This window comes from Panthera onca, chromosome A1 (genome assembly GCF_046562875.1).
Source record: "Panthera onca isolate mPanOnc1 chromosome A1, mPanOnc1 haplotype 2, whole genome shotgun sequence".
NCBI classification, from domain to species: Eukaryota; Metazoa; Chordata; class Mammalia; order Carnivora; family Felidae; genus Panthera; species Panthera onca.
The window spans coordinates 35,118,543-35,131,614 of record NC_138339.1 but is presented as its reverse complement, the minus strand read 5'-3'; the positions used below and the strand labels follow the sequence as shown (position 1 = coordinate 35,131,614).

The window sequence follows — 13,072 nt, the reverse complement described above, 5'->3', positions numbered from 1 at the left end:
ACCAGTAACATTAAGAAACTAATGAAATTCAGATCCAGTTATTACTGTCTGTGTTCTGATTAAGCAAGTTCTACCTCCATATGTATTTCATCAGAGTGAAAGAGAACGGTATCTATGAGAAATTTTACAAGGTGACTCTATAGATCTCTCAGGTGAATCCTGCTACCAGTTCCAACAGGGAGGAATCCAAAGGATAGGAATTCACATCATTTAGGAGTCTGCTGCCCTCTGTCGTCAAGAAAAAAAAGAAATGCGGGAGTTGATTCGTTCTTCTTTTCCAAACCAACTACGTATAGCTCCAGGAAGCAGTAACAGAAGTGACTGGATTCATCATTAGGTTCCTAAAATATTTTACTTCCAAAAAGGTAGACGAGTAAGTTCATACACCATTTCATTAAAACTTGTACCCACCCTTTTAACTAAAAAAAAAATCTTGGGGAAAAAAAATAAGAGGAAGGCATGCTCATTTACAATCATCCAACAATGTGCCACACAAGTGAATCATGTGAAAAAATCACAGGTCTGGTTTCTACAATAGTTCATTTGTAGACCTCTGGAGCTGTGGTGGTAAAAGACAAGAAGCAAATGCCTTTTAAGAATTCAAATCACTGCAGGGATGCCTGAGTGGCTCAGTCGGTTGGGCGTCTAATTCTTGGTTTTGGCTCAGGTCACGATCTCACGGTTCGTGAGTTCTCGCCCACATCAGGCGCTGTGCTGACAATGCAGAGCCTGCTTAGGATTCTCTGTCTCTACCTCTCTCTCTGTCCCTCCCCTCCCCCTCAAAATAAATAAATAAGCTTAAAAAAAAAATGCAGATCACTGTACATGAACAAAGCAGTCATTCTACATGATCAGCACTGGATTTCTCACTTCTGAAAGGGCTATAATAAACATATGATTGATCCAATGTGTATACCATGTAAAAGCTATATAAATGAAATCTATTACTTAAAAAAAAAAGACAATACTGTATTCTTAAAGAATGAAAAGCACCTGGGATTACCAGGGACAAGTAAACACACTAGGAGAAAAAAACATGACAACCCACACGAAGACAGCCCAGCCTGCTACCACCTTCATGCAGACGTGAACATACACGTCTGAAGTGGGACAGAGGTAGAGGCAGGGAGGACAAGGTGCAGAGACAATGAACAGAGAGCCATACCTGACTAAAGGCGGCATATCAATAACATAAAGAGGATAGATCCAAATGTTGCCAGAATTGTAATTATCCTTTTTGACCTAAGCTCACTTATCAGACACAGCATTCGCATTTTACAGAGCCCAAACTCTGGTAAACTTGTCTAAGATTATCACATACAAAATAAAGTCCAGAATATCTTTATATATTTATGAACAGACAAGAGGGCCAGAGAAAAATTGATAATGGTTTTATTTAGGTATAGAGTCCCAATCTGACATAAAGATTTAAATTCTTAACCCAACCTCCTATACTTAAATCCAGGTTTTATTGAAAATCCAAATAGCCAGGCCTGAGACTTCCAAACATTCAACATTTGTTGATTTTGTTAATCCTTTCTAGTTTTGAATTAGAAGATTCTGAAATTAACAGAAATATGTTCTACCAAATAAATGTTTGCCTTAAAAACTAAATCAAAGGAATGTGCATCGACTGATGAATGGATAAAGAAGATGTGGTATATACATACAATGGGATATTACTCAGCCACCAAAAAGAATGAAATCTTGCCATTTTCAACGACGTGGATAGACCTAGAGTGTATTATGCTACGCGGAATAAATCATTCAGAGAAAGACAACTACCATCTGATTTCACTCATATGTAGAATTGAAGAAACAAAACAGATGGACATAGAAGAAGGGGAAAAAAGAGAGAGAAAGAGAAACCATAAGAGATTCTTAACTACAGAAGATAAACTGCAGGTTGCTGGAGGAAAGGTGGGTAAGGGGTGGGTTAAATAGGTGATGGGTATAAAAGAGGGTATGTGTGTTGAGCACTGGGTGTTATATGTAAGTGATGATCACTAAATTCTACTCCTGAAACCAATACTACACTGTATGTTAAGTAACTAGAATTTAAATAAAAATTTGAAAGATTAAAAAACATTTGATTCAAAGGAGTATTTCAGACATAGAGATATTTGTCATAGATAACTTTTTTCTTGTTTTAAATTTTTTTAAATGTTTGTTTATTCTTGAGAGAGAGAGAGAGAGACAGAGCATGAGCATGAGCATGAGCATGAGCATGAGCAGGGGAGGGGCAGAGAGAGAGAATCCACAGAATCCAAAGCAGCTCCAGGCTCGGAGCTGTCAGCACAGAGCCCGACACGGGGTTCGAACTCACAAACCACGAGATCATGACCTGAACTAAAGTCGGACATTCACCCGACTGAGCACCCAGGTGCCCCAGCGCATAGATAATTTTTAAAAAGTGAAACACACAAAATGGTTCCATCACCTGCATCACCCAGTCCTGCAGAGGGACAGATGTACAAGGATATGACCACTTTACTCTAACTTGGTGTAAAAGGAACCATTCTTCTCTCCCTATAAAACTGAATGGAGGAGAAGAATTTCTGAGGACATTTAATTAATGTTTACCCACTTCTAATGGCATCTTCAGGAGAAAGAAAGGGAACCACACAGTAGTTTAACAATCAAAGTCAACTTGTTAAACACATATCCACAATTATATCACCATTAAGCTAATTCCATGTGGTCTCTTCAAAACTAAATTATTTTTCATCCCTGAATTTACCATTGCAACATCATATTTTCAACAAATGCTTAGGGTGTAGGGCTTTCTTTTGTTTGTTTGTTTCTTTCTTTTTTTTGCTTGCTCAAGTGATTAATGAGACTATCCTGGGCAGACTGAGGAGTTCCCAGCTCCCAAGACAAAGTATTCGCAACACTATCCAAGACTGTTCCTTTCAAGTTACTAAGCCCTATAATGAAAACGGTATGCTACATTAAAGAGACCCTTAATTCACATCATTCCAAGCAAACTATAAGAAATAAATCTGAAAACAAAAGAAAGGTCATAAAATAGACAAAACTAACACAATAACAACATACAGTCCATTTACTATCATTTCTCATTTCAGTGCTTTGCGGGTGCCAAATAATTGACTGCGAAGCAAAAAAAGAAATTATTTTTGGTTTGGCTTTGATGTACTTCATTCTGTTCTATTTTCATTTGGAAATAAGCAACAAAGTACAAAAATCAGAAAATTCGGTTGGAAAATGCTGTTCCCCTTCTACAAGCGCTCTACCTCCCAGGCTGTTTGGACACAATCTCAAGTACATGGACTGTAAAATCATGAAGAGGTTAATGTCTATATGACTGATAGACATAAAGCAAATTATTCACTTGAGCTGCTTCTTTGGACACTATCGATATTTTTCAGTTTAACATTGGGTATTGTATAACCACAGCACTCGGCTCAGAAGACACACAAGAGAAGAACTGTCAAAACAAAAATTCAATTTTCGGTATTACTGATTAGCCACTCGGGGAGCATTTCATTCCCTCTCACATAATAAAAGCACTCTGTTCCGGTTTGGACTTGCATGTTTCCTTTAATAAATAATAAAATAATGAAGCTACAACATACTAGTAATATTAATAGATATCGATATATGATAGTACATCTGTTACCATATGCTATCCAGAGAAGATTCCAAAATATGAAATGAGCTGACAAATATTTATCTAATGTTCACGTAACAAGTATTATACTCATCTGAGGTGCCAGGTGCTAGGTCAGGCTCCATAAACACAAAGGCAAACAGTAAATGACATCTTAAAATATCTTCCTTGTAAAATGAGAATAGTATCTCCTACCTCCAGAATTAGTGTGGGGATTAAACGAGCTAACATTTGTAAAGCACCCAGCTTTAATGCCCAATCACGAGCAGCTATTTCATTTTTATTTTTATTAGGAACCACTCTGAGCTGCTAAAGCATAGGCCATGAAGAAACAATTTTTTTGATAATAAAACAAGCACAAGCCAAGAATCAATGAAGATTAATGTGAAAAGTCAGGAATCGGGGCAATCTGGAAGGAGAGAAAATTTCTATCTTCAAAACTGAAAACTACAGCAGGGTCGTTTCTGTTGTTGCCTTGTTTGTTTTATAATAAGACATAGGACTGAAGAGAGTGTGAGAAAACTAGCTCCCCACGCATCACCGTTGAGAGCTAAGACTGGACGGTCCTTTGTGGACATCAATTCATCGATATTTGCTAAGACTGGACGGTCCTTTATGGACATCAATTCATCGATATTGAGAGCCAACAGAAAGCTCTTACTCCCTTTGACCAAGTAATTGTACTTACAAAAAGGTCAGCTAAAGGAAAAAATCAAAATGCACAAGGAGGTATACTGAAGAAAAAACCACAAACCAATACTATGGACTTGGGTAAATTATGGTATATCTATGTGATACAACAGGCAGACACCAAAAATTATTAGAAAATCATTGGTGAGAACATTAAACAACACAGAATATATTTGAACATAGGTTTATGGGAAAATACTGGAATTAGAATATTAAATTTTAAGAGTTAAGTGGTAATGGCATTGCAAATGATTTTATTTATTTATCCTTTTCCACTTTCTTCCAAATTTCCCACATTAAGCATCTTTTATTTTTGTAATTGAATAGTATTTTCTAAAAATTTAAAGCTTCGGCTGTCCTTGAATCCAAATTAATTTGAGTTGCTATTATAAACAGAGTATCAGTCTGATCCAGAGTGACACTTAGGGTCACAGACAGCTGTAAGAATACCCTGTTAGCCTTATACGGTACAGGAATAAAAAATATCTGTGAAATGCTGACAGTAAATGACATGCCTGACGTGGTAGAAATAGAAAGAAAAAAAAAGAAATACCAGATCAAGAAATATGAAAGAAGAGAAAAGCATAAGACAAAGATGAGATAGTCACAGAAGTACACATAGAAAAAAGTATTTTCAACAACTGCCTCTTACTACCTTATTCTAGTTACTGTCATAGAATGGCTACTGTAAGTTTCTGTAGTTACTATAACCAACAATAATAAAAGAAACTAGATGAAGAAGGGAATGGGAAGGAAATTAAAAAAAGACACACAGAAATTTGAGAAATACTACTGATAAGATTTAAGAACCTAAATAAAACCATTTAAGGAAAAAAAAATGATAAAGCCAAGAAAGACCCATGATGATGCTCTAAGAACTAGACATAAGTACTCCTCACCTCTCCCCAAATCAGTATGCCACTGGCTTTGTTAAAATTTAAGTCTTCCCGTGTAATTTTAAAATCAGTGTTTTGACCAACAAGTTTAAGTAATGATGAAAATCTGCTGCCCCCTCCTGGTCATTCAAATTCACCAAATGAAGCAAAGTCAAACCAAGAGTTCATTTTTAAATGCTAAGTGAAATAAGTCAGTGAGAGAAAGACAAATACCATATGATTTCATTCATATGTGGAATATAAGTAACAAAACAGATGAACAAAGGAAAAAAGAGACACAAACCAAGAAACAGACTCTTAACTACAGAGAACAAACTGATGGTTACCAGGGGGGAGGTGGGTGGGGACGGGTGTATAGGTGAAGGGGATGAAGAGTAAACTTATCATGACGAGCACTGAGTAATGTGCAGAACTGTTGAATCACTATACTATACACCCAAAACTAATATAACACTGTATATAATCATACTGGAATCAAACAAAAAAACTTAATTTAAAAAAAGTTCATTTTTTGAGAAAACTATCTCTAATACAATTGAATACATTTTTCCTTGTTCACAAACATTTGGTTTTTGTCTTTTAATTTTTTTAATGTTTACTTATTTTGACAGACAGGGAGAGAGAGTGCAAGCAGGGGAAGGAGGGAGAGGGCGAGGGAGAGGGAGAGGGAGAGGGAGAGGGAGAGAGAGAGAGAGAGAGAGAGAGAGAGAGAGAGAGAGAATCCCAAGCAGGCTCTGTGCTGCCAACACAGTGTCCTCCCTGGGGCTCAAACTCATGGACTGTGAGATCATGACCTGAGCCAAAATCAACAGTTGGATGCTTAACCAACTGAGCCAACCAGATGCCCCAAACATTTGTTTTTTTTAAACCCAAAAGCCTGACACCTTTCAAGCAGGAGACACAAGCTTCCACCTTTCCAAATTCCCTGAACAACCTGGAAGATTTCATTTTAAAACCTCTTCCTTTCTTTGAACTTGGGCTATCAAATCCTTTGTTTTACAATATGGCCAAAGAAAACTAATTTTTTTTACTATAAAAAGATAACCTCAGCATTCAATTTACAAAGAGATTTTCAGTGAAAACATTTGAGAAATTCTGAGTTATAAAATAAGGGTGGGTCTTTTTTAAATATTGTAATAAAAGAATGGAGGCAGAACAAATGTCCTTTTTCTGCCTGAATTATAAATCAGCAGAGCCACATTCTGATGTCACTCCATTTCACACTTGCCCTTTCACAGTCATTCAGAACTGTTAGAGAATAGTATCTATCATCTGAAAACGTTTTCTAGTCAAACCTTTAATTATTTGCAGGATATCTTCTTGCCATCCAGAAGAGAATTAGAAACAAAAAGGAAGCTAAGAAGTATTTGTTTTCTTAATTTTTTTTGCTTTTTTAAAAAAGATCATGCTGACCACAAAACTTCAAGATAGGCACTCTCACAGATGACCAGTGGGAGTGTTAATTGAAGCAAGCTTTCCGGAAACAACACAGCAATAAGTAGAAAGAACTGATAAAAATGAGCATACTCTTTCACTTCGAAGAATCGATCCGAAGACAAAAATCAGAGGTGCCCAAGATGTATTTTCTACAAAGAAAAATTAAAACTCAAACAATATAATTTTTATAGGGAAGTATTAAATAAATTTTATATATCCATATGATGGATTTATATGAAGTCCATTAAAATAGTAGTTAAAAATCACTTTTAATAAGGAAATGACAAGAGGGGCGCTTGCGTGGCTCAGTTGGTTAACCAACCGACTTCGGCTCAGGTCATAATCTCACAGTTCATGAGTTCGAGCCCCACGTCAGGCTCTGTGCTGACAGCTCAGAGCCTGGAACCTGCTTCGGATTCTGTGTCTCCCTCTCTCTCTGCCCCTCCCCTGCTCTCGCACGTGTGCTCTCTCTCTCTCAAAAATAAACAGAAATTATTTATTTAAAAAATAATACTCAAAATAATAAAATGACCAGAATATAGTAAGACGAAAAGAATAAAATGTAAAACAGTATACAATATGATCAAACAAGTAAATACACGGGTATGTAAAAGAGAAAAAAAAGAGAGAATACAAGAGATAGACCGAAATCTTAAATGCTTATCTCCAGCTGGAGGGAGTCGGAAGATTTTTTTATCTTTATATTTAATTTTCCTAATTATCTACACTTGGGTGCTTTAAAAGCAGTCTTGCAAATTTATTCAGATGAAACACTCTGAGATTTCTACTGAAGAAAATAGGAATGGACACAGTCGTTTCTACTGCAAATAACAGAAATACCAAACACATCCTTATTTTGAGAACACCATGTCTTTTTTGTTCACACACGTTTCTTACCACACACATGATGTAGGACAGGATGGCACCAGAGGAGCCTATGAGTGCGCCCACGATGGTCAGCAGGTTGTTGTTGAGCAGGAAGCCCTCCGCACACAGGGCCCAGCCTGAGTAGCTGTTCAGCACGGTGATGACGACGGGCATGTCTGCACCCCCGATGGCAGCTGTCAAAGTCACACCCTACGATGAAAACCAGAGCAGAACCAAAATTAATACGATAAAAATAAAACCTCTGACAATGGACATCTTGGTTCTTAGTCATTCTGGTTTCCAGTTAACCTACTTCCCTTGAAGTTCTCCTGCCAGTAACAACCAAGTGCCTCCTATCGGGTCAACTCTCCCGCAGATGCACCAAGTGAGAACACTGAACCACCTCCCCGCCCCGAAATATCCCTAAGTCCCTAAAAGGCAGTGATGAAAAGCAGGCAAAAACTAGAGAGGGGTCTGCACTTGTAAAAAGGTGAGAGCACTGAGTGAATTTTATGGTTTTTATGGTTAGTCTAAGGGCAGGCACCTGCTCGTGCCAGGAGAAAGAGCTGAAACTAAATCACAAGCCCACAGTCTCACTAGTTTGAAGATCCAAGGACAGGATTTAGGGTGACTAAGGCAGCTAGAAAGGCAGAAGGCAAACTGCAAAGGAGCAGGCTGAAGAGAGGGAGCCCCAAACTCTATATATAAACTCGGCCCAAATCTCTGGCTCACTCTTTATGCATTACGCATTGATCTAATAACAGATTTCAGCAACCACCGCCCCCCACCCCCGCAATTATAGGTGAGCCAGATTTGAAATCTGAAGGCAGCCAAGTTAGCTGCCTACAAAAATAAATTAAAAAATAATGATCAATATTCTTTGAAGGAATACAACAGAATCCAAAGTCTGTCTAGTGCAACCCCAAATCACTAAACACAGGAAAGGAAAAACATGATGGGGAAGAAGATTTTTGCTTTTTATTCCACATACTCCCACATACGTTGAGTTTAAGATGTGAATGTATTCACAGGCTACTTAATTAAGTCAAAAGCAATTAAAATAGTCCACAAAATATTTTATCTTACTCAGACATCCTTATAAAAGCATAAAGTAGCTCTGAAATATCAAATTCATCCCTTCTCAAAAATAGTAATTCTTGGGGCGCCTGGGTGGCGCAGTCGGTTAAGCGTCCGACTTCAGCCAGGTCACGATCTCGCGGTCCGTGAGTTCGAGCCCCGCGTCAGGCTCTGGGCTGATGGCTCGGAGCCTGGAGCCTGTTTCCGATTCTGTGTCTCCCTCTCTCTCTCTGCCCCTCCCCCGTTCATGCTCTGTCTCTCTCTGTCCCAAAAATAAATAAAAAACGTTGAAAAAAAAAAAAATTTTAAAAATAGTAATTCTTAAAATTTTCTATTTCTATGCTATTGGTTTTATTTTGAGACATTTTTTTACCTCTTTTGCTCTCCTGAATAAAAAAAATGTCAAAACTACTTTTCATTGGTTTAAAATAAAACAAAAATCAGTGCTATATAATCCTGAAAAAAATTGGATTGTCAGTAGTCATAAAGAGAATTTTAAGTTATTTCTCAGACTTCTAAAGTGTCTTGGTCAAAATCAGTCCTTTTAGGATTACATAATAATAAGTATTATTTTAACACTGTAAATCATGAATCAAGCAGCCAATATGTGTTTGATAAGCAATCACTATATGTCTAATTTTGTGCTAAGCAGTACAAATTATTTTAAAAACTTAAAACATTAACCTTGTCTATAAGGTTGACTCCAGACTAGACAAATAAGGGAATCAGTGAATAACAGCTGTTTGCAAAGGCTTCCTACACTGATATAATGAAATGCTACACTGTAGCACATGGCCAACTAGAGAATGCTGTATGTATCAATATACTAAATACAAAAATTAGAGAGGAAGAGGAGGACCAAACCTACCATGAAAGGCTTTGCTGAACTCCCCCACTGAGCCCAGAGGATTTATTAACTGCATTCCATTTTATATACTGTGGTTATTTAACTTGGTATCCTAGTTTCCAATAAATGTTAACACAACTAATTGGCAGAGAATACCTTCCACTTATCGCATAAAACCCAAAGCATTATTCTGTGGGCCCTGTCACAACAGGGAGGCTCCTAACGAATGGTATTGAAAACACTTGGCTTTTTAAAATTCCCTATTCACCAACACACCGATCCAGTGAAAAGACCCCAGAACAATAGATGTGTCACATGACAACTTTGGAAGGAACCATTACGTGGAAAGAAAGAGTGGATTTTTCTTCTTACACTTTTCTGTGTTTTCCAAATTCTAAACAGAACACGTGACATCATTTTGAAACACGTTTATTCCATCAACGGTCTTGAAGAGATAGAAATATGATTAGACTGTAATCAAACAAAATACTGCCAGTTCCTCACTGAGTGCATGCTTTCCATCTCTGACTTCTTACCATGACAGCAGAGAGAGCCGACACAGAGCCCAGACAGGTGATGCCGGTGGTAAAGCTAGGGTCCATCATGAACGGGACGATTCCACCCACACTAGCAGCCAGCAGGCCTGCATTAAGTAAGTGCCTTCCAGGAAGCAGGAGAGGGGCAGATTTCAGGATACCTAGGACCAAGGGCATGTCAGTCAGAACCTAGCACGTGTCATTAAATTAAAACAACAACAACAACACACACACACACACACACACACACACACACACACACACGTGTCATTTAATCCTAAACTACCAAAATTTATATCAGCATAAAAAAAGGACCTGAAACATAAAAGCAAATTAGGGCTCTTAGATGTAACAAATGTTAACAGAAGTAGGAAAAGTATGGCTCAACTTAACTGTTCTTTACTTTGATCACACAACAATTTCTTTACTCTTTGTCACAAAATCTTAAAAAATTACTTTTTTCCCGTATGACCGACACACAAGTTGTTAAGTGTGGTTTCATTTATTTAAAACTTCAAAACAGAGTCCTAGCACATTAGCATTTCTGACTCTATCAACTGAGCCCAAGGGAGCAGAGCCCTGGTTTGCTACTTGTTTTTAAAAACAAAGCATGAGACAAGAACATCGTAGGCTTGAAGTTCTTTTGGGATTTTAAGTTCCATGGAAGTTTCCTATTTAATTTTAATGACTTGATTACTGAGAGGCCAGACCAGATTTTTCTATCATAAACTAGTTTCTATATAGACTCACTTTTTCATGAAAACACTGAAAACAGCCTATGTGAAGTTTGTTGTTTTTTGTTGTTTTTTTTTTTTTACCCCCACTTCTATTTTCCTGGCTGACTTTGGCAGTAGCAGAAGATGCCATGCTACAGCTGTAAAATGTGTATCTGTTTTCAGAATAAGTACTGTATAGTGACCACACCAGCTTATTCAATAAGCTTCTCTCTATTCTGGAAAATGTATAAAGTTCATTCTTGTGAACTCTACAGAGGCATCTCTAAGGGTTATGAAGATGTTGTTTTGTTCACATTTATCATCAAATGTCAACTAGTCCCCCTACACAAATTTCTGTGCACTTGTTTCCTCCGTTGGCTGTCTACAGAAGGAACAGCTTCAAAGCCTTAGGAAATCTGGAAGGCTCAAATAAAGGAAAGCAACCGTGATGTGGAGGAGGGGGTCTTTTATATATTTGAGCGCTACCTGAATTCTTCACCTAACAGCTTTGACAGTTAAGCCATTTTCTAACATTGAAATGGACCCCTAAACAAGAGATATTTACACTGAATAATATAGGTAAGTGCTAAATCACTTACCCTGCAGTTTTCCATAGGCAACAAGAGAGCCACTGAACGTGACGCCTCCGATGTAAGTACCGAGGTAGGCCACGATCTTGGTGAGATTTGCTGCTGCATCCACAGCAAAATGTGGGTATTCTACAATGTACTCAGCTATGCAAGTAAGCACCGCTGCCAAGCCCACTAAACTGTGGAAAGCAGCAACTAACTGAGGTAAATCAGAAATCTGGATGCGTTTGGCAATTGTCAGTCCTGTTGGGAAATGAAGGTCAAAGAGATATTAAAACTCAACACAGCTTTGAGAAGCAACTCTGATAAAGACCATGCCTGAACATTATTCAGCCATAAAGAAAGACAGAAATCTTGCCGTTTGTGAAAATATTGATGAACCTTGAGGGTATCACGCTAGGTGAAATGAGTCAGACAGAGAAAGACAAATACCATATGATCTCACTTGTATATGAAACCTAAAACAAAAAAACAACCAAGCTCATGATACAGAGAACAGACTGGTGGTTGCCAGAGGCAGGGGAAGGGGGACGGGCAAAATGGGTGAAGCTTCCAGGCTCAAAATAAGTCGTGGGGATGTAACGTACAGCATGGTGACTATAACTAATAATACTGTATAGCGTATTTGAAAGTTGCTAAGAAAGTAGATCTTAAAAGTTCTCATCACAAGGGGCCCCTGGATAACTCAGTCGGTTGGGCATCCAACTCTTGATTTCGGCTCAGGTCACGATCCCAGGGTCATGGGATCAAGCCCCACGTCCAGCTCTGTGCTAAGCACAGAGTCTAATTAAGATTCTCTCTCTCCCCCCTGCCTGCCAGTCTCCCCTGCTCACACTCTCTAAAATAAAATTTAAAAAAGAAAAAGTTCTCGGCACAAGAAAAAAAAAATTCTGCAACCATGTATGGTGACAGATATTTGCTACACTTACTGTGATTATTTTGCAATATACACAAATACTGACTCATTATTTCATACATCTGAAACTAATATAATATATGCCGATTATACCTCAATTTTTTGGGTATACACATTTAAGGGTTTCCCATTATTATCACTAATAAGTATTCATCTGCTTCCTCATATGGGCTAAATATTCTCTCACAGGGACTATACAGAAGGTAAGGACGCTGGCTATGTATACCCTTTCAAAATAGCAGGCTTTCTCAACACACAGTCCAATTCCAAAAACCCAACACACAGCACTGACACCTGCCTCTTCCCTCACAACCTGCAAACACTCCCCTGACTAACGCTTCTTCACATGCCTTTACATCTCCCTACTGCAAGAATAACTCCAGCTCTCTTCTCCAAAAGCCAATATTTGCTCCTGAGCACACAAGAAACAGCTAGAATTTGAAGAAGGCTTGGGTTTTCAGGGCGGTGGGTGGGAGCAAAGGTGAACACATGCAAATAGCTGGGTAGAGTAAACGTGCAAATGAGGAGACTCTTGAACTCCTGCCTGGTTCTAGGCAGGTGGTATAGGAGTGCCTCTCAGAATACTTGCTAGATCCTGTCTAAAAGTTTTTCTGCCATGAACCTACAACACATTTTCCTTCCAGTTCCTTTCCAGGGACTATTGAGAAAGGACACAAAGCATTCCTGCGAAAGTACAAAAGGAGGTCTAAAGTTACTGTTATGCTGGTAAATATATAACCACCAGCTCCTTGGGATAAAAACACGTGCCTGTGCCTGTTATAAGTATGTACATGAGTTTTCGCTGATATAAAGGTATAGAGCACACAAGTTTCAAATAACAAAACATATAATACTCTCTATTGTAAACT

At 38.1% G+C, this 13,072-nt stretch overlaps 1 protein-coding gene across 3 annotated transcripts in view; it reads right to left on the bottom strand.

The window, feature by feature from the left end:
* The window catches only part of NNT (nicotinamide nucleotide transhydrogenase), a 95,934-nt gene that overhangs the window by 25,386 nt on the left and 57,476 nt on the right, over positions 1 to 13,072 (bottom strand). For all 3 annotated transcript variants that reach the window (XM_078445427.2, XM_078445429.2, XM_078445426.2), the window contains exons 15-17: positions 11,297 to 11,530; positions 9,982 to 10,142; positions 7,552 to 7,731 (exon numbers count right to left, since the gene is read on the bottom strand). In XM_078445427.2, coding sequence (XP_078301553.1) covers positions 7,552 to 7,731; positions 9,982 to 10,142; positions 11,297 to 11,530 — 575 coding nt within the window. The remainder of the gene's footprint in view (positions 1 to 7,551; positions 7,732 to 9,981; positions 10,143 to 11,296; positions 11,531 to 13,072) is intronic.